This window comes from Squalius cephalus (assembly GCF_949319135.1).
Source record: "Squalius cephalus genome assembly, chromosome: 5".
NCBI lineage: Eukaryota > Metazoa > Chordata > Actinopteri > Cypriniformes > Leuciscidae > Squalius > Squalius cephalus.
This window is the reverse complement of record NC_137126.1, coordinates 20,383,468-20,408,939: the sequence shown is the minus strand read 5'-3', so window position 1 is coordinate 20,408,939 and position 25,472 is coordinate 20,383,468. Positions and strand designations below refer to the sequence as shown.

General features: G+C 37.1%; 3 protein-coding genes across 9 annotated transcripts in view; 1 reads left to right on the top strand and 2 right to left on the bottom strand.

Moving 5' to 3' along the window:
- Positions 1 to 5,762, bottom strand: part of kiaa0825 (KIAA0825 ortholog) — a 145,906-nt gene extending 140,144 nt beyond the window's left edge. For 2 of the 3 annotated variants that reach the window (XM_079870384.1, XM_079870386.1), the window contains exon 1: positions 5,240 to 5,744. The gene's annotated coding sequence lies outside the window, so the exon portion shown is untranslated. Of the gene's footprint in view, positions 1 to 5,239 lie in introns of all 3 variants that reach the window. The other variant, XM_079870385.1, reaches the window with a different exon arrangement.
- mctp1a (multiple C2 domains, transmembrane 1a) overlaps positions 1 to 25,472 on the bottom strand; it is a 302,675-nt gene that overhangs the window by 46,883 nt on the left and 230,320 nt on the right. The window lies entirely within an intron of this gene.
- Positions 5,998 to 25,472, top strand: part of slf1 (SMC5-SMC6 complex localization factor 1) — a 41,814-nt gene continuing 22,339 nt past the window's right edge. The window contains exons 1-15 of the mRNA XM_079870702.1: positions 5,998 to 6,274; positions 6,466 to 6,577; positions 7,378 to 7,456; positions 8,249 to 8,418; positions 8,496 to 8,551; positions 8,679 to 8,832; positions 10,663 to 10,818; positions 10,970 to 11,038; positions 11,372 to 11,518; positions 13,730 to 13,896; positions 13,984 to 14,118; positions 14,629 to 14,773; positions 18,356 to 18,503; positions 19,514 to 19,659; positions 19,843 to 19,973. Of these exons, the coding sequence (XP_079726828.1) occupies positions 6,467 to 6,577; positions 7,378 to 7,456; positions 8,249 to 8,418; positions 8,496 to 8,551; positions 8,679 to 8,832; positions 10,663 to 10,818; positions 10,970 to 11,038; positions 11,372 to 11,518; positions 13,730 to 13,896; positions 13,984 to 14,118; positions 14,629 to 14,773; positions 18,356 to 18,503; positions 19,514 to 19,659; positions 19,843 to 19,973 (1,814 nt within the window). The 5' untranslated portion in view covers positions 5,998 to 6,274; position 6,466. The remainder of the gene's footprint in view (positions 6,275 to 6,465; positions 6,578 to 7,377; positions 7,457 to 8,248; positions 8,419 to 8,495; positions 8,552 to 8,678; positions 8,833 to 10,662; positions 10,819 to 10,969; positions 11,039 to 11,371; positions 11,519 to 13,729; positions 13,897 to 13,983; positions 14,119 to 14,628; positions 14,774 to 18,355; positions 18,504 to 19,513; positions 19,660 to 19,842; positions 19,974 to 25,472) is intronic.

The window sequence follows — 25,472 nt, the reverse complement described above, 5'->3', positions numbered from 1 at the left end:
AACCTAATTGAAACATAAAGAAGAACACTGCCTCTGCTGCACATTATTGCATTGGGTAAAATAATCTATAAAGCTCCATTTCACACCTATTCAGGGCACCACAACCTACATTGTAACCGTAGCCAGTAAAAAGAAAAGAAGTGGGAAAAAAATAATGGATGTCTGCTTGTGTATTGCATTTGTCGGTATGGGATCAAATGTAAGCTTGAAAAGAGAAGCCTTTATGTTTGATGAAACATCCTCGAACACACATGACGTCCCCTTACACGAAATGATTTGATTTCACCTCCAACAAGATCCTTATCAGTGGCTGCGCGTCAAAGCGCAGCTGGAACAAGGCGCTAGTTATCATCTGCCATAAATATTTCTAGTCTCAATCCATTGCTTTTCATCTATCCACCTCCCTCTCTGCGTCAAGCTGGAGTGCCATTCAATTTACAGTACAGCTCGGGTGGTAATACATGCATATCGGAAAGAGCGGCCTCGCGTTATTACAAGATGCCGTCGGGATATAGACTGACACATCTTCTTGCCCTCGCTTTAAATAAACAATCCATCTGGCCTCAGATTGCTATAAAGCCCTCAATGTTCAAGTCTTGCTCCGCACAGATCCAGTGTGCGCCAGCGAGAGAAAGACTGTATCAACGTCGTCATCGCAAGTCAAGTGGAGTGTAATGGAGAGTGTCAGTGTCAATTTGGCTTTGCTGGCGCCCCTCTCCCCTTCATCTGGGCTGATTTTAATAATCCCTGTCAAACACCAAACAGCTCGCACTTCCTCTCAGACACGACAGCCCTTTCTCCTCTCGCAGACAGAAATCTCAACATTAATTTAGCCCGCACAAAGGGAAAGGCTGTCCAGCTGGACAAATATTATTTCCCTTACTTGACAGACTCCGCAGTTAAGCTTGCATGTTATTATTTTCTAAACTCTATTCAAGCCCCGACTACTGTCTAAGGGGAAAGAGTGAAGAGAGAGAAAGTGACTTGTGTAGGTTTTTAAGACATAGGATTAGGAACCAAACAGTGTAATTACACTGGGACCGTCTGCGTCAATGTCTGTGCGCGCGCACGAGTGTGTGTAGCCGATGTTACAAAGGGATGCGCATCATCGCCCGTGTCTCATCCACATGAGAGTTGTGGGAAAAGTGTCAGGTTCATGCTGTCACCACATAGGGCCCAATTAGGCAGATGCACCCTCCATTTCCTTTGTCTTGTTATCTATTTTGAACTCAAATGTTGTGGAGTCCCAGAGTAGTTCTGAAAGCTGCCATACAAGGAAGAGAGCTGGTGTTGTGCAAAAGTGTGTGTGTGTGTGTGTGAGAGAGAGAGAGAGAGAGAGAGAGAGCTGGGGCAGATGTATTCTCTCGACACTTAAAGACACACTAGTGTTTCTCTGCATGTCTACCCTTACAAACTGTTCCCCACGCTGACTCGAGGTAGTGGTGTGAAATATTAAGCAGCCAGTGCCTCTGCTTTAAAACCGCCTAAAAAAGGTTTTTCTTATCATGTTCTAGCTCCCAAAACTCATAAATAGAGCTTTCGGGATATTAAATATATTAAAGAAGTGCATTGTTTTACTCTGAAATGGTGAGAAGGTTGTTGGCTGCATGGTTGAGACAGGCCAAACTGCACAATATTCATAGTTCATACAATGCAGGTGAACATGAAAAAGGAAAGAAAAGAATTGGAGGAAAGAAAGAAAAAAGTTCCGGGGAAATAAATCCAGTATGCGCGAGGGTTGTGTTTATTGACTATGTGCATGTTGTTGTTTTTTGCTAAATGACGACTTCTGAATGGAATAATGGTCCACTCAGACAGGTATATTCTATGCAATTGTGTTGATAAGAAGAAAAGAAAAGAAAAGAAAAAAAAAAACGAGATCCATTTCTAGTTTCAACATTATTTGTTGCTCAGATATTAATCTTTATAAAGTATCCGCTGTGTGCAAAGTGACCCACATTTGGTTTTTGGCCACTGCAAATGTGTTTACTTGTGGAACCGTATTAAGATCTCCATATCTGGGATTGAACCATAGAGCCGTAAAATTAAAATACCAAAAGCAATGCTTGTAAAAAAACAAAATATAAAAGGATATTAAGATATCTTGGTAACACTTCACAATAAGGTTTCATTTGTTAACATTAGTTAGCCTAATGTATTTAACTAACATGAACTGACCATAAGCAAAACATGTGTTACTGTATTTGTTAATCTTTGTTAATGTTAGTTAATAAAAATACAGCTGCTCATTGTTTGCTCATGTTACTTCAGATGAGACCAGTTTAGATACTGGTTCTTAACAAACTTTCCTTTTGGTATCTTCATTTAAAGGCCCTTGATGGTTCAATCCCAGAGTTATGGAGATCTTATTGTGGCTCCATGAGTAAATTGGTCAATTGTACACATTTTCAGTGGTCAAAACGGGTCACTTTGCATACAGCTTATACTTTTTTTTTGTTTTTTTTTTAAAGAGGAATATCTAAAGAACAAATAATCTTAAAATGAAATGTATCTTGTGTTTTTCTATCAGCTCAGTTGCATAGAATATAGCCTACCTTTCTGAGTGCCATAAATATTATTTTTCTAAAGTTGTCATGCCTTTAACTCTTAAAGTATTCAAGATACTATATTTTAATATCCTTCTAGATTCTCATTCTTAATGAACTTTTCTTTTGGAATCTTCATTTTCAATGAATGAATCTTCATTTTCCTATATGGTTCAATCCTATAGATATGGGGATGTATATTGTATGTATATTGTTTCCCTCTATCAAAACAACTGAATACAGCACACCTCTCTGAGAGCCAAAAACAAACATTTTCCAAAGTTTAGGCCTACATGTCTTTAATTCAAGAAGTGTTAAAGATATCTTAATGTCATTTTAGATTATTGTTTCTATGAAACATTTCTTTTGGAATCTTCATTTTTAAGGCCCTTTATGTTTCAATCTCATATAGGGATGTCAATGAGGTAACGTATAGTTACCATACTACGTATTTGAACTCCTGGTAGCTTCAGAAGCTGTTAAATTAACAAAATCCCATCTTCCAAATATCCCTAGAAGTTAGAACTGATTAAAATATAGATTCTTATAAATACACTTTTGAGAGCAAGTTCATGTGTGTCAACTTAACCATTTTCAGTAGATTTTTGGTACTTACGGTTATGTTTTAAGCAATTATTTTGATAGAGGGAAACAAGATAGCCTACATTTCTAGTTGTAACATTATTTATTCTTCAGACATTGCCATTTAAATGCAGTACGGTATCAGCTGTGAGCAAAGTGAAACACATTTGGTTTTCGATCACTGAAAATAGGTCAAATTCAACTATTTGAACATGTAGCTGCTTTGAGATCCTCATATCTATGGGACTGGAGGACTATAGTAGGGCTTTGAAAATGAAGGTTTCAAAAGAAAAGTTTATTATCAGAATCTAGAAGGATATTAAGATATCTTGAATACCTTTAGAGTTACAGGAATGCAAACTTTATTTATGGCACTCAGACAGGTATGTTCTATGCAATTGTGATGATAGAAAAACCTTTCTAGTTTTCTCTTTTAAAAGAGAAAAGTATCAGCTGTATGCAAAGTGACCCACATTTGGTTTTTGACCACTCAAAATGTGTACAACTGACCAATTTACTCATCGAGCCGCAATAAGATCTCCATATCTCTGGCACTGAACAATCAAGGGCCTTTAAAATGAAGATACCAAAAGGAAAGTTTGTAGAGAATCTAAAAGGATAGAAAGATATCTTTAATAGCCTACTTCTTGAGTTACAGGCATGCACACTTGAGAAAACTTGTTTTTTTCTCTGTGTAAAAATAAAATATTGATGCTGCCATCTTTTCTTAAGTCATTTTTACACCCTTTAATTTAGCTCCAAATCTCAGGTGAAAATTGTCATTTTGAACCCCCTATACAAAATAATGGATAACTCAGTGAATATACATCTGTGACATTTAATATTTTGGCTTTCATCACTATTTATGTTTGTCTTTCTACTGAAAAAAATATTGACAAAATCCAAAATTTGAGATGGGGAAGTTTCTGAAAAGGTTGATTTGACACGGAATGACCCTATTGTAAAATTTTGAACTGTCACCGTTGGCATAAGAAATTTGACATTTTGATACCCCTCTACAAAATAGTGGAATAGTCAGTAAAAATACATTCATTACTTTTAATATTTTGGCTTTCACTTTTGTATTTCAGAAATGTAGGCTACTTCTACAAATGTCTGAAAGGAAGTTAATGTGCCTCAACTTGGCCATTTTTGTATTTTTAGTAGGCTAATTGGCACAGCAATATTATTAAAATATATTGAATGCGGTTGTTTTGATAAAAGGAAAAAAGATACAATTCTAGTTTTAACATTATTTGTTCTTCAGACATTACTCTTTAAAGACATTAAGTATCAGCTGTTTGAAGAGTCACCCACATTTTCATAGTTTTTGTTGACTGAAAATGCGTACAATTTAACATCCCTATATCTCTGGGAATGAACAATAAAATAACTTTAAAATGAAGATGCCATAAGAAAGGTTTGTTAAGAAACAAAATCTAAAATGATATTAAGAAAGTTTTAATACTTCTTGAGTTACAGGCATGCACGCTTTGGTGGGAAAAAACATGAACTGTCGCCATTTGCATATAATGCAACAAGGATTGCTTAAGTCATCCTATTTTACTAATAGTCCTATGTGTAAAAATAAAACAATGATGCAGCCATCTTCCTAAATCTTTACTCAATAAATTTTCATCCATGACATTTAATTTGATGGCCTTCATCTCTTAAAAATATGAACAAAATAGATGAACAGCATGTCACACCAAATCACATCACTTCCTGAAAGTTTTTCATGTCAACAACCCTTCATCTAGACCTAGATCTAATTATAGTTGGAAATGCCCCCCTTTTGTGAATAATTTTTAAGTAGCCTATTGTTTCAAATCACCATTTAATGTGGAATTATTTACTTATGTAATATTGCTTTGACCTTGCACACAGCTTAGAGCACACCTGTTGCTCAAGTGCTTAAGTAACACTACGGTTTTGTCAAAGCAATTACCTATTGTACTTCATCACCACTTATGGGACACTCCACTATCAAACCACACACACACACACACACACACACACACACACACACACACACACACACACACACACACACACACACACACACACCTGTAAATACCAAAACACTGAGGTTAACGCAAAGTACACAGTACCTTTTCAAGCTGTGATTTCAGAGGCTCTTCATCACATTAAATCCAAGAGCAATGAAAGACTAGCAAGGGCTAAAATCCAAGCAGACTTGTCAGATGCATTTCTTCCCAAATCTTTACTTTTCATTGGAGTGAAATGATCTAAACGATCTGAGAAGTGTTTGCTATAGCAATCAAATCTAAAAGCATGGATCTAATAGTGTCAAATAATTCTAGTAAATGGACAGTCTCATAGTCTTTTCTTCCATTCTCAGCAGACAGCACTAATGGATGGAGACTGCGAGTGTTTTAATGGGAACGTGAGGAAGAGTGCCTTTCATGTCAAGTCATTTATATCGATCCACAACATCAGATTGCAGACTAAAGTGTCGTATAAGATTAAAAGGCTTTCAGATGGTTAAAAAACATGCTGTCAAGCTCGCTCACTGAGATGAATATATAACTGTTCAGCCGTCGCATCCGTTTGTTTATAAACACGTGATGACGCGCTGCTATGTTTCTCAAGCGCAAAGCGTCTTTGACAACCAACCGGAAGAACATCCGAATTTCCGTGTTATGGAACAGACTAAATCATTAAGAAAAGAGGGGAGCGTCTACTTGTTACTGTTATAATGTCCTTCTCATTCGTTGTTTTTACTTCAGAATTAATCTCATTTTTAATTTATTTATCTTTACAGGCATTTTTTTTTTAACTGCATGCGCCACAAATTGGAGATAATAATATTTAAGTGATTTAGAACATAGTGGTCACCCCTTATTATAACGTGGTCAGGCTTCACACTGTACGCTAGTTTTGAAAGTGCAACTAAACTTAGCAAAATGACAGAAACAACGAAACGGAAAAAGATCTAATCGATCTATTTTTACAGTTAGTGTCATATTACGTGTGTTTTGTTTGTGTTATATATACAGTACTGAAGGTGTCGTTCGATATAATGCGAATGGCCAGTGATGACATTTGGCGCGCTGCTGTGTTAAGAGCGAGACCAGACTCTGTAATTCGTCATATCAGAGTGATTGCACTGCTTTCTGTTTCAGGTGAGATATAGAAACATTGTACGCATCTTATATTTGTGAAGATTCCCTTAAGTAAATTCAACTTTTCATGCGATGTTTCCTTTCTGTAGTGTTTGTAAACAGCCAAATCCAGTCAATGTAATTTTATTTGAAAGCTGTCATTGGATAACTCATTTATGATGGATATTATTCACATCTCTGTTTTTCACTAGGATGGTAGACGATAAATATATCTTTCAAATGTCTGGTATCAAGAGTCATTCCCAGAAAAGACAGTTACTCCAGGGCATCAGACTGCTGGGAGGCAGATACATTGGGGGCTCTGTAAGTATCCTCACCAATCTCACATAATTCTTTACCTTTAACGTTACCATAAATTGAGACAACCTTATGAATTATGACATCTGCTTGACATATTGTATTGTACAGTGGCCCTGAAATATCTGTGCAGTTTAGCGTTTGACTGATTGCATTAGATAGAAAATATCAAACCAAGTGTAATTTATTTTAAAGAAAGTACGTTACACACAAGCACACATATCAAGCAATATATTTAACAACCTTGTTATGTTTTAAATATTTCAATAATAATATACCAGTTACCTAAAAGTAGGTGGGGAAAAATAAGCTAGTTAGTTGTAAGAAATGCTCTAGTATCATTTTGTTTGCAGAATCTACTTGGCTAATTCAAGTGTGGCATAAGTGCACTGCTATATTATTATATTAAACAGCCTTTGTAAATTTCGCACGAGCCCACCTTCTCCTCCATTGCATCAAACGTGTCTTACGCTGCGTGCAGAAAATGATAAAGTGTTGGTGATTAGCCCTGAAAAATGACTCTAATTGCTTCCTGATGTTACAGTGTATTTCGGACTGTATAATTTTGTCCTTGCCCTCAATACCATCTTAATATAGTCACAGATTGTTCTCTCTACTAATTGAACCCCTCATGAGAATAAACTCAACCTCAAAGTTCTTGACCTTTTCCTATCTCATGGTAAGGTTGTAGACCAGATTAGTAAAGTGACTTTATACGTCAGATGAGAAAGATCTTTTATTTTTAAATTTTTTTTTACATAATTTACAGTTCACAATATTTCAATGCCAACATGTTTCTGTTCCAGGATTATAAGGAGGCAACAACTCACCTCATCGTCCAAAAAGCTTTAGCAAGTGAAAAGTTTCTCGCTGCCTGTGCCGGAGGTCTGTAATATTGGAAATTGAGACTTGACCTTCATGTGCTTTAATGGATTAAATAATTAATTTGTTGACACGTTACAGGAATGGACTCATTAATTTTTTTTTTATATGTTTTTGAAAAAAGTCTCTTCTGCTCACCAAGGCTGCATTTAATTAATCAATAATACAGTAAAAACAGCAATAGTGTGACATATTATTACAAATTAAAATAATTATTTTCTATTTGAATATATTTTAAAATGTTATTTATTTATGTGATGACAAGGCTGAATTTTCAGCATCATTACTTCAGTCTTCAGTATTACATGATCCTTCAGAAATCAGGTAACATTTTGTGTTATTATTATCAATGTTGAAAACAGTTGCTGCTTAACATTTTTGTGGAAATTATTATTATATATTTTTTTTAAATCTTACCACAAATGTTTGAATGCTATCATTGTTTCCACAAAAATGTTAAACAGCAAAAACTATTTTCAACATTGCTAATAATAATAATAATAATAATACATGTTTCTTGAGCAGCAAATCAGCATATTAGAATGATTTCTGAAGGATCTTGTGACACTGAAGAGTGAAGACAATTCAACTATGCCATCACTGGAATACATAACATTTTTAAATGTAATAAAATAGAAAACAATTATTTTAAGTTGTAATAATATTTCACAATATTACTGTTTTACTGTATTTTTGATGCATGCGTGAGCATAATAGACTTCTTTCAAAAACATTAAAACATAATAATGTTCCCAAACTAACTCAAATGTTGACTATGCTTTCTATTTGTTTCAGGGAAGTGGATAGTCACCCCAGAATTTGTTCTGGACAGTGTGAACCAAATGTCGTGGCTACCAGAGGCTTCATACGAGTTAAACTTAACTGCTCAGAACCCTGAGATACCCAATCCACTGAAAACATGGAGAGAGAGGGTGGCTAACAGCACAGTGTCTGGAGCGTTTCAGGTGAGCATCACTATATTGTTAACTCACTTAGAAAACAGCTAAAAGAAATGTTTGACATTTCCCTTTTCCACCTGTAGGACTGGGTAGTGCTTGTTGACATTGATGATCCAAGGAGGAGGAGTATGTTTGTCAGGTCAGGATGTACACAGTGAAAATACTTTGTTTGGACAACATGATTTGGGCCTTCAATGATGATATTTTGCTGGAGGCTCATGTTGAAATTGCTAATGCGAATGTTGCATACCACTTTTTGTTTGCAGGATATTAAAAGCAGGCAGAGCTGTTGTCTACACAGACTGGCTAAAATCATATGCTGTAACTCACGTGTTATCCAAAAACACATCCGATGAGAGAGCCGAGAAGTGTGGAATCCCTCGCTATAAAGTCAGCTATGTAGCCAAACATCTTTTTGGGGTAAAGTAACTTTTTGTATTGTACGTTTTTTTAAAGGAGTAGTTCATCCAAAAGTGACACATTTGTCATTGTTAACTCACCATCATGTCATTCCAAACCTGTTGTGTTGTGTTCTTTCATGGAATGTAAAAAAAGACTGTTTTCCATACAACAGAATCATATAATGACTAGGTGGTGTCAAACTCCAAACAGAACAAAAAGGCCCCATAAACAAAATTGTTCATAGAACGCATCTGCATCTGCATGGTATGGACATAACACCTTGGGTCAGCGTGTCTTGACGTGCAAAAGTTTGATGCCCATGGCACAAAACAATGCCTTGGAATATTGCAGACAAGTAATATTTAGTAATGATTTGGTACTTTTTTCACCTGGCCACTGCTATGTCACTTGTTTGTTGTATTGAAAAGAGCAGCATCAGCATTTTGCAAAACATCTCCTTAAAAAATTGTAGGTGAAACTACATGGCGAGTAAATTATGATATTTTTTTCGGTAATCATAATTTTTCTCTCATAAGTCTCATACTAAATTGGACTTAAAATATAAAAATATTTAATATTAAATATAAAAGTGTATTCTTATATTCATTAGCAGTAATGTTTTTTTTTTTTTTAATAAATGCTTTTATTTAGCAAGGATCATTACATTGCTCAAAATTGACAGTAAAAATTTCTATTTCAATTGAATTCTGCTCTTGTGAACTTTTTATTCATCACAAAAAAATTTATTTCAACAAAAATACTAAGCAACACAACTGTTTTCAACATTGATAATAATAAAAAATGATTCTTAAGTATCAAATCAGTATATGTGACCCTGGACCACAAAACCAGTCACATGGGTCATTTTTTTTAAATTGAGATGTATACATCATCTGAAAACGTAATAAATAAGCTTTCCATTGATGTATGGTTTGTTAAGATATGACAATATTTGGCCGAGATACAACTATTTGATAATCTGGAATCTAAGGGTGCAAAAAAAATTAAAGTTGTCCATTTATGTTCACGATTGTGCTGCATTCACTCACAAAAATAAATGTTTTATATATTTACGGTTGGAAATTTACAAAATATCTTCATGGAACATGATCTTTACTTAATATCCTAATGATTTTTGCCATAAAAGAAAAATTTTGACCCATGCAATGTATTGTTGGCAATTGCCACAAATATGTGGCAATGTGACTGGTTTTGTGATCCAGGGTCACATATAAGAATGATATCTGAAGGATCATGTGACTGGAGTGATGATGCTGAAAATTCAGCTTTGGCTTCAGGAATAAATTACATTTTAAAATATATTAAAACAGATTTATTATTTTAAATTATAATAATATTTTACAATATTATGTTTTGCTGTGTCTTTGAAAAAATGCAGCCTTGGTGAGCATAAGAGATTTCGGTAACACTTCACAATAAGGTTTCATTAGTTAAAGTTAGCTAACTACATAAGTTTACACGAACTAATAATGTATTGCACTTCTACAGCATTTATTAATCTTTTTTAATGTTAACTTCAACATTTACTAATACATTATTCAAATCAAAAGTTGTATTTGTTAACATTAGTTAATTCACTGTGAAGTAACATGATCACAGTGAACAGCTGGATTTTTATTAACCAATGTTAACAAAGATTAACAAATACAGTATCAAATGTATTGCTCATGGTTAGTTCATGTTAGTTAATACATTAACTATTGTTAACAAATGAAAACTTATTGTAAAGTGTTACGTGTTACTGAGATTTCTTTAAAAAAAAATGACTTTTTATATTCAACCTTAAGCTTTGATATTAGTGATGCTTTTGTTATTTTTCTTTTGCAGCATGTTTGCTCCGAGTTAAACTGGTCCTGTAATTTTGAGTCCTTTGATGGAAAAGAGGTTGCTGCTGCTGTCACTGACGAGTCCATGGATGTCACTGATGACTTTTCACATAAAGAATTGGAGGAAATGTTCAAAGAATACATCGTAATAATGGAGGTCTAATATATTTTTATTCTGATACTTTTATAACTCATTTTGAAACATAATTATGGCTTTCGCAGATGGATTTTGGGCACAAATGAGAAAGTTGTCACGCTTATCACTTTAACTACTATAAAGTATGACCTTACATGACATCTCGTTTCAGAAACGGAAGAAAATGCTTTTGACAGTCCCAGAGTTCTACAGCTACTACACACCCAACCTGCCTGTTCAGGTATTCAAACCTGTGTGAAACTTTTCAGCACATCTTTCTGCCATACACAAGCTGTTAAAGTGTTCGACTCATCAAGAGGATTGGGTCATTCAATTTCCTGTGTGTCACATTGAGGAGTAATAAACGGAGGGCTCATCGCAGCCAGGTCACCTGATTTAGGCAAATCCGTTTGATCGGAACACTCATGATTGGCATACCCATTAAAGAAACATTGCAGTGCGCCTCCACTGGTTTCTCAAGCGGAAATGTCCAAACGCACTCATTTGACATTGACCCTGAGAACACATTATCATCAGTCATCTTATTTCCTGTATGTCTTTGTCTTACACTCAGATTCCAGTGGTAGATTTTAGCAATGTGCAGAGCTTGGTGGAGTGTGCCTTCTTCCCTCAAGCTCTGGAGGAGATCCTGGGGTCCCTGCAGCCTGGAGTGAAGCCCCCAGCCCTGCTGCTCCAACAGCTAATGCAGCACACACTGCATGTATGTATAATAAGAGCTATTCGGAATCCCAGAGGCCCTTATAAAGCGCTGTTATTTTTAGTTGGGATTATCTTTCTTAAAAAGCAAAGTGTAGTACTTTCTCTTTCTTTAAGGGTGTTTTAAGAAGTGTGGTTTCTGTTACATTAAAGGGATGGTTCGGAGTAAAATCAACCTAGGGTCCTTTGCACCATGACCTCGAGCCAAACACCCCCCCCAGAAGCTTTTTTTCCATTGGTCGAACATTATTAAAGTTAGAGCTTATTTAGAGATATCAGCCGAATGGCTTAGTGCAGGCGCTAATGGAACCAAGGTTGTATCTCGTAAATTACCCCACTTATGCATCGCTTTCTGCCAGGACTTTTACATGCTTTTCCCAAATCACGGAAGTGACCTCGACGTCCGGGTTGGCGGTAGCATAAGCCATCAGGCAAGTGTTATTTAAATAAACTCCTGATGTACTTACAAACTTTCCAATGCCTCATTTTATGAGTACAGAACCTATTTGTACTACTGTAGAAGTTTGGTACCATTCTGGGCATTATTAGTGGGGTAATTTACAAGATACAACCTTGGTTCCATTAGCGCCTACACTAAGCCATTTGGCTGATATCTCTAAATAAGCTCTAACTTTAATAATGTTTGACCAAGGGGAAAAAGGCTTCTGGGGGGGTGTTTGGCTCGAGGTCATGGTACAAAGGACCCTAGGTTACTCCGAACCATCCCTTTAAAACAGCATAATTTTTTACCAACTACTAAAGACCTATTCACACAAAGTGAAACTGTTTGTGTGATGACATGACATGACATTAACTATTAACTAACTCCTAATTACTGCTTATTAATAGATAGTAAGGTAGTTGTTTTGTTTATGTATTGGGTATGATTAAGGAATGTAGAATATGGTCATTTAGAATAAGGCATTAAAGGATTAGTTCACTTCAGAATTAAAATTTCCTGATAATTTACTCACCCCCACGTCATCCAATGTTCGCGTCTTTCTTTCTTAAGTTGAAATTAAGTAAAGTAAAGAAATTAAGGTTTTTGAGGAAAACATTCCAGGATTCCAGGATAGTGGACTTCAATGGGGTCCAACGGTTTGAAGGTCCAAATTGCAGTTTCAATGCAGCTTCAGAGGGCTCTACACGATCACAGCCGAGGAATAAGGGTCTTATCTAGCGAAACGATTGGTCATTTTCTAAAAAAAGAATAATTCTGAGGTGAACTAATCCTTAATATGTGCTTTATAAGTACTAATAAACAGCCAATATCCTAGTAATATGCATACTAATAAGCCCTAAATTGGGCCTTAAACTGAAGTGTTACCTTTTTTTTTCTTTGCTTTATGTAAAAACTCACGGCTTTGTTTAACAAGGAACATACAGCCAAGCTAAGTGAAAATGGTTATAGAATATGACAAGCAACTGCACAAAATGTGTTTATATATTATACATACTACTATTGAAAAGTGTGGGGTCAGTAATATATTTTGTAAAGAAATTATTACTTTAATTGAGCTACTATGCATTAAATTGATCAAAAGTGAAAGTAGAGACATTTATAATGTTAGAAAAAGATTTCTATTTCAAATAAATTCTATTCTTTTGAACCTTATATTTCTTGAAGCATCCTAAAAAAAAAAAAAAAAAAATGTATCCGCTGTTTTTTTTTTTTTATAGCAATAAGAAATGTTTCTTGAGCAGCAAATTAGAATAATCCCTGTAGGATCATGTGACACTGAAGACTGGAGTAATGATGCTGAAAATTCAGCTTTGCCATCACAAGAATTAATTGCATTTTAAAATATATTAAAATAGAAATAAATTTGTATAGTTTTTGACAATATTACAGTTTTTCCTGTATTTTTGATCAAATAAATGCAGCTTTGATAAGCTTAAGAGACTTCTTTTAAAAACACAAAACTTTTAGTAAATATATTGTGTCTAAAAAATAATAACTCCAATAATTATAGAAATGTTTACTATTTTGTCTATTTGCTGTCATTAAATTGTAATGGTAGATTTATCAGAATTATATCGGCCATCAGCCACCTTCCTCTCTAGATATGTTTTGATCACCACTGAGGTTGGTTTAATCATCTGAACTCCCCATAACAGATGGAACTCTTTAATGTTTTTAAAAAGCTTGTTTGTACCTCCCCTGTTCTGAGTTGACAAGATAACCTAGTCTTCGCTCTTGCTCTCTCCCTTCTAGGGCGATGCGAAACCATTGTACCTCAGCATGTTTATTACCGTTCTCCACAGTATCCTGCGCAACAATCCTACCTGGGGTTCTCCTGGACACACAAAGTACTTCCTTCAGGTTCTCCAGTGTCCAGAGTGTAAGGGCGGACTCTGGTCACTTCTTGAGACGTCAGTTCGGTATGACACTGTCAATGTACCTGTCAGAACTGCTCATAAGCAAACAGAGTTTCTCTCAGTAATGCAATTTTATCTGATTTATTCAAGAGTGTGTCTGGCAAACGGACCCACCTGTCACTCACTGCCAAGCCCACCATCCACTGAGTTGTTTCGTCTCCATTGTAACCTGCATGAGTTCTTCCTAAGACTCTTTCAGCTGGAGCTTCATGCTGCTAGCTCAGGGTGAGCACCTGAGCTCTCTTCATCTCTGCTTCAATAAACAACAACTTTTTGATATCCTACATAAGCCCAAAGAAGAGAAACTGCAGTATTTTTCCGAAATAAACACCGTCAAAACATGTTAAAAAGAACATAGAACTAAAACACAATCTGTAGCTGCTTGGAGTTATGCTAATGTCTTACTGTACACCTTTTAGGCGCATTCAGTCTTTTTTGATAGAAAGACAGTAGTTAAGTAACTGTGTTAACTATAGATATTAACACATAGATTGTACATCAGCAACTTTATCCTCATTATGACCACACATCTTCGTGTCTGCTATATTGTACAGGATCATATATTGTATATTCAATAGATTACCTTTTTAAAACTGCATAAACTATATTATAGTAACCCTAAAACTAGAATATTGATGATTTCAACATAACAGATCTGTTGCTGTATCCATAGCTACTGTATCTATGTACACTGTATTAATATATGTTGCAGTAACCCTGTCTTACTCTGTGCAGGAGGTCACCCGGAAGCAGTCGGGCATCTGTTCTGTACAGCACCTTTTGGAACATTTGGGAGAAGTCGACTCTGACCTCCAGGGCAGTTCAGCAGCTTTGCATGCTGCTGATTAAGACTGTACTGTGTGCTTTCAACTCCACTCAGGTAGGAGTCTTTCAGTCAACTGTGTGATAATGATAGTCTACATGATTGTATGTGCTTTTCATTATTTCCTGTTCATCAGTTCTAACAACCCACTCCCAGTAACATTAAGGATTAAAAAAAAAAAAAAAAAAACATAATTTGTGACCCCACCACAAAAAAAATGTGGTATAAAAAATAAATAAATAAAATTATATATATATATATACATATATATGTATATATTATCAAAAGAGATAATATACACTGCTCAAAAAAATAAAGGGAACACTTTTTAATCAGAGAATAGCATCAAGTCAGTTAAACTCCTGGGATATTGATCTGGTCAGTTAAGTAACAGAGGGGGTTGGTAATCAGTTTCAGCTGCTTTAGTGTTAATGACATTAACAGCAGGTGCACTAGATGGGCAACAGTGAGACAACCCCCAAAACAGGAATGGTTTTACAGGTGGAGGCCACTGACATTTTTTCCCTACTCATCTTTTCGGACTGTTTTTCACCAGTTTTGCATTTGGCTAGGGTCAGTGTCACTACTGGTAGCATGAGGTGATACCTGGACCCTACAGAGGTTGCGCAGGCAGTCCAGCTCCTTCAGGATGGCTCATCAATACGTGCCATTGCCAGAAGGTTTGCTGTGTCTCCCAGCACAGTCTCAAGAGCATGGAGGAGATTCCAGGAAGACAGACAGCTACTCTAGGAGAGCTGGACAGGGCCGTAGAAGGTCCTTAACCCATCAGCAGGACCAGTATCTGCTCCTTTGTGCGAGGAGGAACATGATGAGCACTGCCAGAGCCCTACAAAATGACCTCCAGCAGGCCACTGGTGTGAATGTCTCTGACCAAACAATCAGAAACAGACTTCATGAGGGTGGCCTGAGGGCCCGACGTCCTCTAGTGGGCCCTGTGCTCACTGCCCAGCACCAGGGAGCTCGATTGGCATTTCCCATTGAACACCAGAATTGGCAGGTCCGCCACTGGTGCCCTGTGGGTTTCACAAATGAGAGCAGGTTCACCCTGAGCACGTGACAGACAGGAAAGGGTCTGGAGAAGCCGTGGAGAATGTTATGCTGCCTGTAACATCGTTCAGCATGACCGGTTTGGTGGTGGGTCAGTGATGGTCTGGGGAGGCATATCCATGGAGGGACGCACAGACCTCTGCAGGCTAGACAATGGCACCCTGACTGCCATTAGGTATCGGGATGAAATCCTTGGATCCATTGTCAGACCCTATGCTGGTGCAGTGGGTCCTGGGTTCCTCCTGGTGCACAACAATGCCCGGCCTCATGTGGCGAGAGCATGCAGGCAGTTCCTGGAGGATGAAGGAATGATACCATTGAAGGGCCACCACGCTCACCTGACCTACATCCAATAGAACACCTCTGGGACATTGTGTTTCGGTCCATCTGACATCACCTGGTTGCACCTCAGACTGTCCAGGAGCTCAGTGATGCGCTGGTCCAGATCTGGGAGGAAATACCCCAGGACGCCATCCGTCGTCTCATTAGGAGCATGCCCCAACGTTGTCAGGCATGCATACAAGCACGTGGGGGCCATACAAACTACTGAGTACCATTTTGAGTTGCTGCAATGAAATTTCAGCAAAATTGACCAGCCTGCTGCATCATTTTTTCACTTAGATTTCCAGGGTGTCTTTGAATTCAATCCTCTGTAGGTTGATCATTTTCATTTCCATCAAACGATGTGGCATCCTTTCGTTCATAACACATTACCCAGTCCATATTAGTATAGATATCCAGCATATTTTTCCCCATTGAGATCTGATGTGTTTTCAAAGTGTTCCTTTAATTTTTTTGAGCAGTGTATATATATATATATATATATATATATATATATATATATATTATTTCTTTTGTGGTGGGGCCATTGAAATTGCTGTTTCCTAATTCTAATATTGCAAAGAGCAGCCTTGCATTCTTGTGGAGACTGGTCTTGACAGGCTACTTTAAAAGAACAAGCTCGGAAGGACTCCTCCATTGGACTCTCTGATACTACTCTGGCCTGGTTTACATCATATCTCACGGACAGAACTGAGTATGTATCCCTGGGTGGTGCTAAATCGGACACACACTCTGTCACTTGTGGTGTCCCTCAAGGATCAGTCCTTGGCCCCACCCTCTTCACGCTGTACATGCTCCCCCTTGGTCATGTCATCAGCCGGCATGGAATATCTTTCCATTGCTACGCTGATGACACCCAACTTTACATCAAAACAAACCCAACCCCCTCTGCAGCCCTTTCCACACTTTCCACTTGCCTGGAGGAGATAAAGACGTGGATGGCGGCTAACTTTCTGCAACTTAACAGCTCAAAAACGGAAGCCATTCCTGTTGGCACTCCGCACCAGACCCGGTCATCCAGCATCACCTTTTCCGGCCACGACATCCACCTCTCATCCTCAGTCACAAACCTTGGTGTTAGAATGGACCCTCACTTGACCTTTGAGGCCCACATTAAACATCTTTGTAAAACCTGCTTCTTTCACCTCAAGAACATTGCAAAACTCCGCCCCATACTCACTTTCCCCGATGCTGAAAAACTTGTCCACGCATTTGTCTCCTCCAGGCTGGACTATTGCAACGCGCTCCTCATCGGGATCCCAAGCAAGAACATCCAGCAGTTGCAGTACATTCAGAACTGTGCTGCTAGGATCCTGATGGGCGTGCGGAAGTACCACCACATCACACCCATCCTCAAATCGCTCCATTGGCTTCCTGTCCAGTACAGGATTGAATTCAAAGTTTCTCTTCTGTCCCACCAGTGCCTCCATGGCACTGCCCCCTTATATCTCAAACAACTCATCTCCCCCTTTCCTCCTCACGCCATCTCCGTTCTGGACAGGCTAACCTCCTCCAGCCTCCGAGGACAAGGCTTCGAACTATGGGTGACCGCGCCTTTTGTTCAGTTGCACCCAGTCTGTGGAATGCTCTCCCTGTCCCCTCAGACTATGGACTCTTTTAAAAAAGGCGTTAAAACCCATCTTTTTAGAAAAGCCTTTTATGGCTAAAAGTGTTATTTTAATATTTCTGTTTTTATTCTGTTTTGCATTGTAGCACTTTGAGGTCATTGAATTGATGTAAAGTGCGTTATAAATAACATTTATTATTATTATTATTATTATTATTACACTACAAAATTACACTACATTAAAAAACTACAAAGAGTTTTCTGAAAATATTAGCTCAGTATTGAAACCATTATGCCTATGGAATTTCTTAATGATAGGTGACCCTTGTGTGTGTATTTATTTATTTTTATTATTATTATAAAAATTGTATATTTAATCGCTAATTCCATGATGCCTCTTATGATGACGTATTTTATTGAAATCTCCTGATTTTAGATATACAGACATATGCAAGATATATGCATTAATTGATGCGACATATTGTTGTGATCTAAGCACAAAGTGAATTTTCCAGCTTATACTCAAATTTGTCATATTACACCTGTTTGACCATAGTATGCCAAGAGATTTCCACACTGAATATAACATTTTGTTGAGACATGTCCATTCCAGATGCTTCAACAGGCTGTGCAGGGTGAGTTTACTGTGTGTTTGTGTGTAGGAGTGGAGGCTGGGAATGTCGGTCACTCTGCAGGAGATTCTGTGTGTAGTGGTGGAGTTCTGGGCTCAGGAACACAGTCCACTCAACAGCAGTCTGGTGGAGAAAGGCTTTAAAGACCTGGCTGAACACATTGCCATACTGTGCCAAGGTATCCCATTGTGCAGTGGGAAACTGGTGTATCACTTTTTTTTTATAAATATACACTCACCGGCCACTTTATTAGGTACACCTTGCTAGTACTGGGTTGGACCCCATTTTGCCTTTAGAGCTGCCTTAATTCGTCTTGGCATAGATTCAACAGGGTGCTGGAAAGTTCAGTTAGAGCACAGAGACTACAATTAAATGTGCCTGGAGTCAGCAGGAGTCAGATTTAATTTATCAGCATGATGCTTATTTGTTAATAAAGCCATCTTATTCATTTTGTTAATAAAAGTTATATGTTTAATATACAGTAAGTGAGTTTGTCATTGTACTGTTTTGTTGTTGTGTTTTTGTTGGTGACTCGTGCAAATTGTAGCCTCAGTTTCCTGTTCTCATTTGACAGGAGTGGCAACCGATGTGTTCTGCTGCTGTAGCCAATCTGCTTCAAGGTTCGATGCGTTGTGTGTTCAGAGATGCTCTTCTGCAGACCTTGGTTGTAATGAGTGGTTATTTGAGTTACTGTTGCCTTTCTATTGTATCAGTTCGAACCAGTCTGACCATTCTCCTCTGACCTCTGGCATCAACAAGGCGGTTTTGCCTACAGAACTGCCGCTCACTGGGTATTTTCTCTTTTTTGGACCATTCTCTGTAAACCCTAGAGATGGTTGTGTGTGAAAATCCCAGTAGATCAGCAGTTTCTGAAATACTCAGACCTGCCCGTCTGGCACAAACAACCATGTCACATTTAAAGTCACTTAAATCACCTTTCTTCCCCATTCTGATGCTCAGTTTGGCCTTCAGGAGGTTGTTTTGACCATAAACATGCCTAAATGCATTGAGTTTCTACCATGCGATTGGCTGATTAGATGAGCAGTTGAACAGGTGTACCTAATAAAGTGGCCGGTGAGTATATAGAAAAAGGGATTCTTCACCAGTTGTCACTATTTTCATTGAGAATTTACATTAAAGGTTGAAATAGCTTAATGGCTGTAAGTACCTTCCTGTCTCCTCACTTAGACCTTCACTGTGACATGCTGAAGGAAGTGATTCCAGCCATTCGCTCCACAAGGCTCCGGATGTTTACTGCCGACGCCATTTACAGAAACATCTGCTGCAGCAGGGGCCTGCTCCTCAGCTCTGAACCACTCTGCTTGCGAAAAATTGTGGGTTTTATCTTGTGTACATATTTAATAACATAGACATGTAGATGTATAATGACTACAGTTTTATTTGCAGCACATTTCGGCTTCACAGAAGTCCGCATTCATCATATAACACAATACAGTGAATATAACCTTCAGTGAGAGATGGAGAATTATTTAATTTTTTTCCGTGTCTCTTGCCAGGTCTCAACCTACCTCAAAGCTCTAGGGAGCTTGTGTGAACGAGGATCAGTCCAAACCCTGAAGGGACAGAATGACAGAACAGAGATGAATCAAGCCTCTACCAGCAGTGCTGCCCATGTTCCAGGCTCAGAGTGAGTTTCAACTTCGCCACACTTCTCTGCTCATGCTGTTGTCCTCCACTCTGACACTACAGATCACAGAGCAAAGGAGAAAAGCAAGAACACATTCACTTTTTTTTAAATATTTGTATATTTTTTGATGAATAGAGCAAGTACCAGTGTTTACTTTTGAAAGATGTTCCGCTGTAAAATCACAATAATTAATAGCTGTCATTTTCTACATCCTTTTGCCATCCCATCAGAGCACATTTTGAGATAACCACTCTCTACTTACATCACTATAAGATCCTCTTTATGTCTGCATCCATACGTGTGTGACAGAGGCACAGAGTGCAGTAGGACAATTTAATTGGACAATTTTCTGCCATTATGGGGCATTAGAGGGGTTTAAGATGGCTAATGGAGAGAGACAGGGTGCTGTCCTGCTCTGTTGGGGCAACCTGTGATGGCAGACCACAAGCCCTGTTACTGTTGCTGGTGTCGTGGGGGTAATTGGGGTTGGGTGCCCATCATACCAGCTCAATCAACTGCTGCTTATCTGCCTTTTTTCCCTACAGGCTTCAGCTCAGACATGATGCTTAGAAAAACCATGGCTGCTTTTAAATCTGAGAAGCTGAGAACAGTGTTGTTGTTGTTGTTAACTAAAACTAAAACCATTAAACCAAATTTTTTTTTTAATAAAGCAGAAATAAAATAAAATATAAATATTGGATGAAAAAAAATATATATACAAAAAGAATTAGAAATGTTGCCTTGGCAGCTAACGTAAATAAAATAAGTTGAAGTACTAAACTGAAATAAACATGAATTAAAACTGAATAGAAATAAAAAATATATATTTTTAAGGTAATTCAAAATATTAATAAATGCAGTATTAGTATATAAATACTGAACCTGTCAAAAGTTTGGAAACATTAAAAAAATTGAGCAAAGTCGTTTATGACCACCAAACCTGCATTTATTTAATCAAAAAATACAGTAAGAAAAAGTAATAATAAAAAAGTAATATTGCAAAATATTAGTACGAATTAAATTAACTTTTATATTTGAATACATTGTAAAATTTAATTTGTTGCTGTGATTGCAAAGCTGCATTTTCACAGTCTTCAGTGTCACATGATCCTTCAGAAATCATTCTAATATGCTGATTTGGTGCTCAAATAACATATCTTAATATTATTATCAATGAAAGCAGTTTTGTGCTTTTGTAACTTTTTTTGTGGAAATGGTGATACTTTTTTTCAGGATTCTTTGATGAATAGAAAGTTCAATGAACAGCTTTTTTTTTGCATTTATTTTAATGTATTATTTATTAAATAGATGTGTTTTTGTAACATTATAAACATCTTCACTGTCACTTTTGGTCAATTTAATGCTTCTTTGATGAATAAAAGTATTCATTTCTTTCTTGTATGTTTGAATGGTATCACTGATTCCACAATGTTAAGCAGCAAGTTTTCAACATTGATAATAATTATAAATGTTTCTTGAGCAGAAAATCAGCATATTAGAATGTTTTCTGAAGGATCGTGTGACACGGAAGACTGGAGTAATGATGCTGAAAATGACGCTTTGTCATCACAGGAATAAATTAAATTTGTTAATTTATTAAAATAGAAAAAAATTGTTTTTAATTATTTTAAATTGTAATAATAGTTCACAATATTACTGTTTTTACTGTATTTGTGATTAAATAAATGCAGCCTTGGTGAGCAGAAGAGACTTTTTTTCAACAACATAAAGAATGTTTAATGTTTAGTGTAAACTGTAATACTAAAATAACACTGACTGGGAATAGTTAGTTACTTTTGCTCTTTAAAAAAAGGCTCAACAATAGGGCTTATTTTCTACAGTAATTCCTACCTTTTTTAATATATACATTTTAGCTTTTAGTTCTGTTAATATTTCAGAAGAAATTATTTACAATCTTTATAAAACTTTTTTTTTTTTTTTTTTTACAAAATTTGTTAGTTTGTTAGACGTCCACTTTGGCATGATAGCTTAAAATGATACAGCTGTAATTTTCATAAACACTTTTGCTGGAAGACAGTGGCATATGGTGGAAACCGTAAGGCTACTGATTTGTTTCATTCAACATTCAACCCTTTCTAACTGATGCTTCTAAGATTTCTGCTCCACATTGATTGCATATACTAAGTCATCATGATTCTCAACATCATGTTGTCATGTTTGACAGTGTGTTGTCATTTAGGGAAGCAGTGGTGACGGGAAGAACATTGTGTCTTCACTCAAATACACACTCACAGACTTGGACACTGACAGTGATGTTTACTCCTCGCTAATAGGAAAGTAAATGGCCATATGTCTGTGAGAATGCGGATGTTTGTACTGTTCTGGTGTGTTAAATTGTGCCTTGGTTCTGAACAATCCAATTACTAGGGAACAAGAAACTTTTCAGCACTCACCCTCAAACTGCTGCTACATTTCCGTATCTGCACATTTTAAAAGCAAGTCAGCCCACTCTGTGGCCATCTTGACAACATCCCTGTGCATCTTTTTTTTATGTAGGTAATAATTTCAGTAACATCTTTCAAATCATAAACAAAATCATGCTCCTTTAGCTTTAAAAAACTGTACTTCTCAGGTTGGTCCAGCTAATACTAGTGTACATTCCAGAGCATTGACAAGGCAATGTCATGTGATTGACTGTTTTAATTGTAAAGATGTCAAAAAAATTGTGATTCATTTTAATTAGAGATGCACTGATATATCGGCCAATAAAAGCTATTATTTTCACTATCTGGCGATTGTTTAAAGAAAGCTAATGATCAGGGGTGCGGAAAAATGTGTCAGATTGCAACTCATACTGTGTGTGAAGAAAATCTCTTTTATCTTGAAATTAGGGCAAGTAAACGCGACAATAACGCATTAAAGGTGCTCTAAGGGATGTTGGGTGACGTCACTTCTTGTTGACGTTTAAAGTATTGTCAAACAAAACGGAGGCTAGCTAGACCCTCCCTCCTCCTCATCCACGCTCTAACCCCCCAAACCCCACCCCTAAATCCTTCTTGTCGGTTAGTGGCTGGAACAGTTTGTTATGTTTCGTGGTGCGGGTTGGCCCAGTTTGTTTTACTTGCCGTTTGTGGAGCCTGTGCAGTGTGTTTAGGGGACAGGCAGCTAGCGGATAGTGAGGAGATGTTTGCTGTATGTGACAAAAAATTTTTTGGCCTAAAAAACGCGTGACATCGCTTAGAGCACCTTTAACAGTAAAAAAATAGCTACATAAAAGCAGGCTCTATTTGACCCCATGAATCACCCGTAGTTCAAGTCAATGTTGCCAGGTCTGTGTTTTTTCCTACACCAAACATTAATATTAGGTCTTTGGTGTTTTATGCCCCCAACGTCGCCTTCCAGGCAGCGAGGGGATGGGTAGGTTTAAGGTTGAGGGTAGGGTTAGCTGCCTCTAAGGAGCCATTGGGGGCATAAAACACCATCGAGCTTAATATTAGCAGCGTGCACCCCATCCAATAATCGCAAAGAGCTTTGTGCTTTGTTGCTTCTGATAAGATACAAAGTCTTAGCTTTCAAATTCTGTTCATTTTATCACAAAATTCAAACAATAAATGGTGTTTTGATGCTCTTAACAGAGTCTCTCAAAGTCCCCCTGTGGTGAAAATCAAGCTTTTAATGTTGTTTATATTTATATGTGATGTTTTCAATATGCTTTAAGACAAACCATGTGCAAATTCATAAGTCAGCACTATTGCTGTGTATTTTCTCCTTAAATCTGCAGTGAACCAAAAAACGCGGTTTGAAATCGCTGGTGTTTCTGACCTCACAATTGACCTTGTAATCAATCACGTTAATGTGTGATCGTCAATGAGTGAATCTCTGAGTTGGTGTTAGTGGAGGTGAGTGAGTGGAGGCGGGGCTAATTTGCAAATTCATAGAACCGCATATACTAAATAAGGCAAGGGTGAAGAGTTACATTCAGGCTATTTTGAGGCATGACATGTTTTTTTCAAGGAAAAAACTTTTAAATATGTAATTTTGTTGATCAAAGGTGAGTTTTAAGGGATAAAATGATTGACTAATGGGGGACTTTAACAGACGTGACAGGTCGCTGTAGCGTCATAGTTCAAGCGGCAGTGCGGAGCGCGAGTCTTCTTCCACTTTAATACAAGTTATATTTCAAAAAACATGCATGAATATCAGAGGGTATGTTAAAAGATACAGTACAAATTACCGAAATCCATATTCTGTCTCATGTAAACACTCAATCTGTGTTTCTACCGCAGAAAAATGTCAGTAGAACAGCTTATGAACTATATATCATTAAACTTGCATTTACCTCAGGAAATTATCCAATGTTCATAGTTTGTTAGCTATAAAAAAACTCTAGAATGGAGTAATACTCTTAATTATGTATGTATGTTTGAATAAATTTGCCATGAAGACAAGTGTATATGAAAATTACCATATGTGCAACTGAGTTGTATACAAACAATTTAGTTTTTATTTGAGTGTAATTATTATATCTGCTAAATATATATAAATATCAGTTGAATATAATGTCTGTGTTGTTAATTGTAACTTTTAATATTATAGTGTACCAATTGAGAGGGTTCCCTGTATAGTTTGCAGCATTATTTGGGAGAGTTTTTTTTTTCCCCCCTAAGTCAAACTATAGGCAGATATCATTTTGAATAATCGGCTATCGGTATCGGTGGAGAAATGTAGTATTGGTGCATCTCTTATTTGAATTGGTATTTATTTAATTTTAAGGTTTTAGAATAAGCAGTATTAAAGTTATGTTTTAAGTATAATTTAAGTTAAAATTAAGTTAAGTATAATTCCTATTATTTATGGTTCTCACAGTCAGGAAAAACCTGAATATATCAGGAATACTTAAAGTTGTGATTTCCAAGCTTGGAAAAGTCATGGAAACTTCTGAAGTGAATGTTATTTTTTTTCTTTCTAGTTTTGCTGTGCTCTAAAATATTGCATCAGCTAGATTAAAGGATTTTGCCTGCAAGCCAGCATTGAGGGGTTATTGAAGACATTTTTTCATTATAAAGTATAATCATTTAAATCTATTAATTAAAAACAGATTATTACCTATCATACTTTAATCTCCAAAAATCCACCTTAATCTCCAAAGATGGATGGATGGATGGATGGGTGGGTGGGTGGATGGATGGATGGATGGATGAGTGGATGGATGGATGGATGGATGGATGGATGGATGGATGGATGGATGGATGGATGTGCCTTAGTCAACATTTGAGCAGACAGCCAACACACTTAACCCAACCAGAACATCAGCTGCAATCCTGCCTGCATCACTGTAGCACTTACGGTGCCATTTAATGACAGTTCCTTAAACACTGGCCAGGGACTCCATCCTGGGAGAGCTCCACGGGGGGGGGGGGGTTGGAAAGCTGTCTCCTTGGATAAAAGGATTCAGTAAGTACAGCTAACGTACAGGCTGGCTGATAGTTGCTACAGGCGATGCACTTAGATGGCAGTCCCTCAACTCCGTCCTGTGGT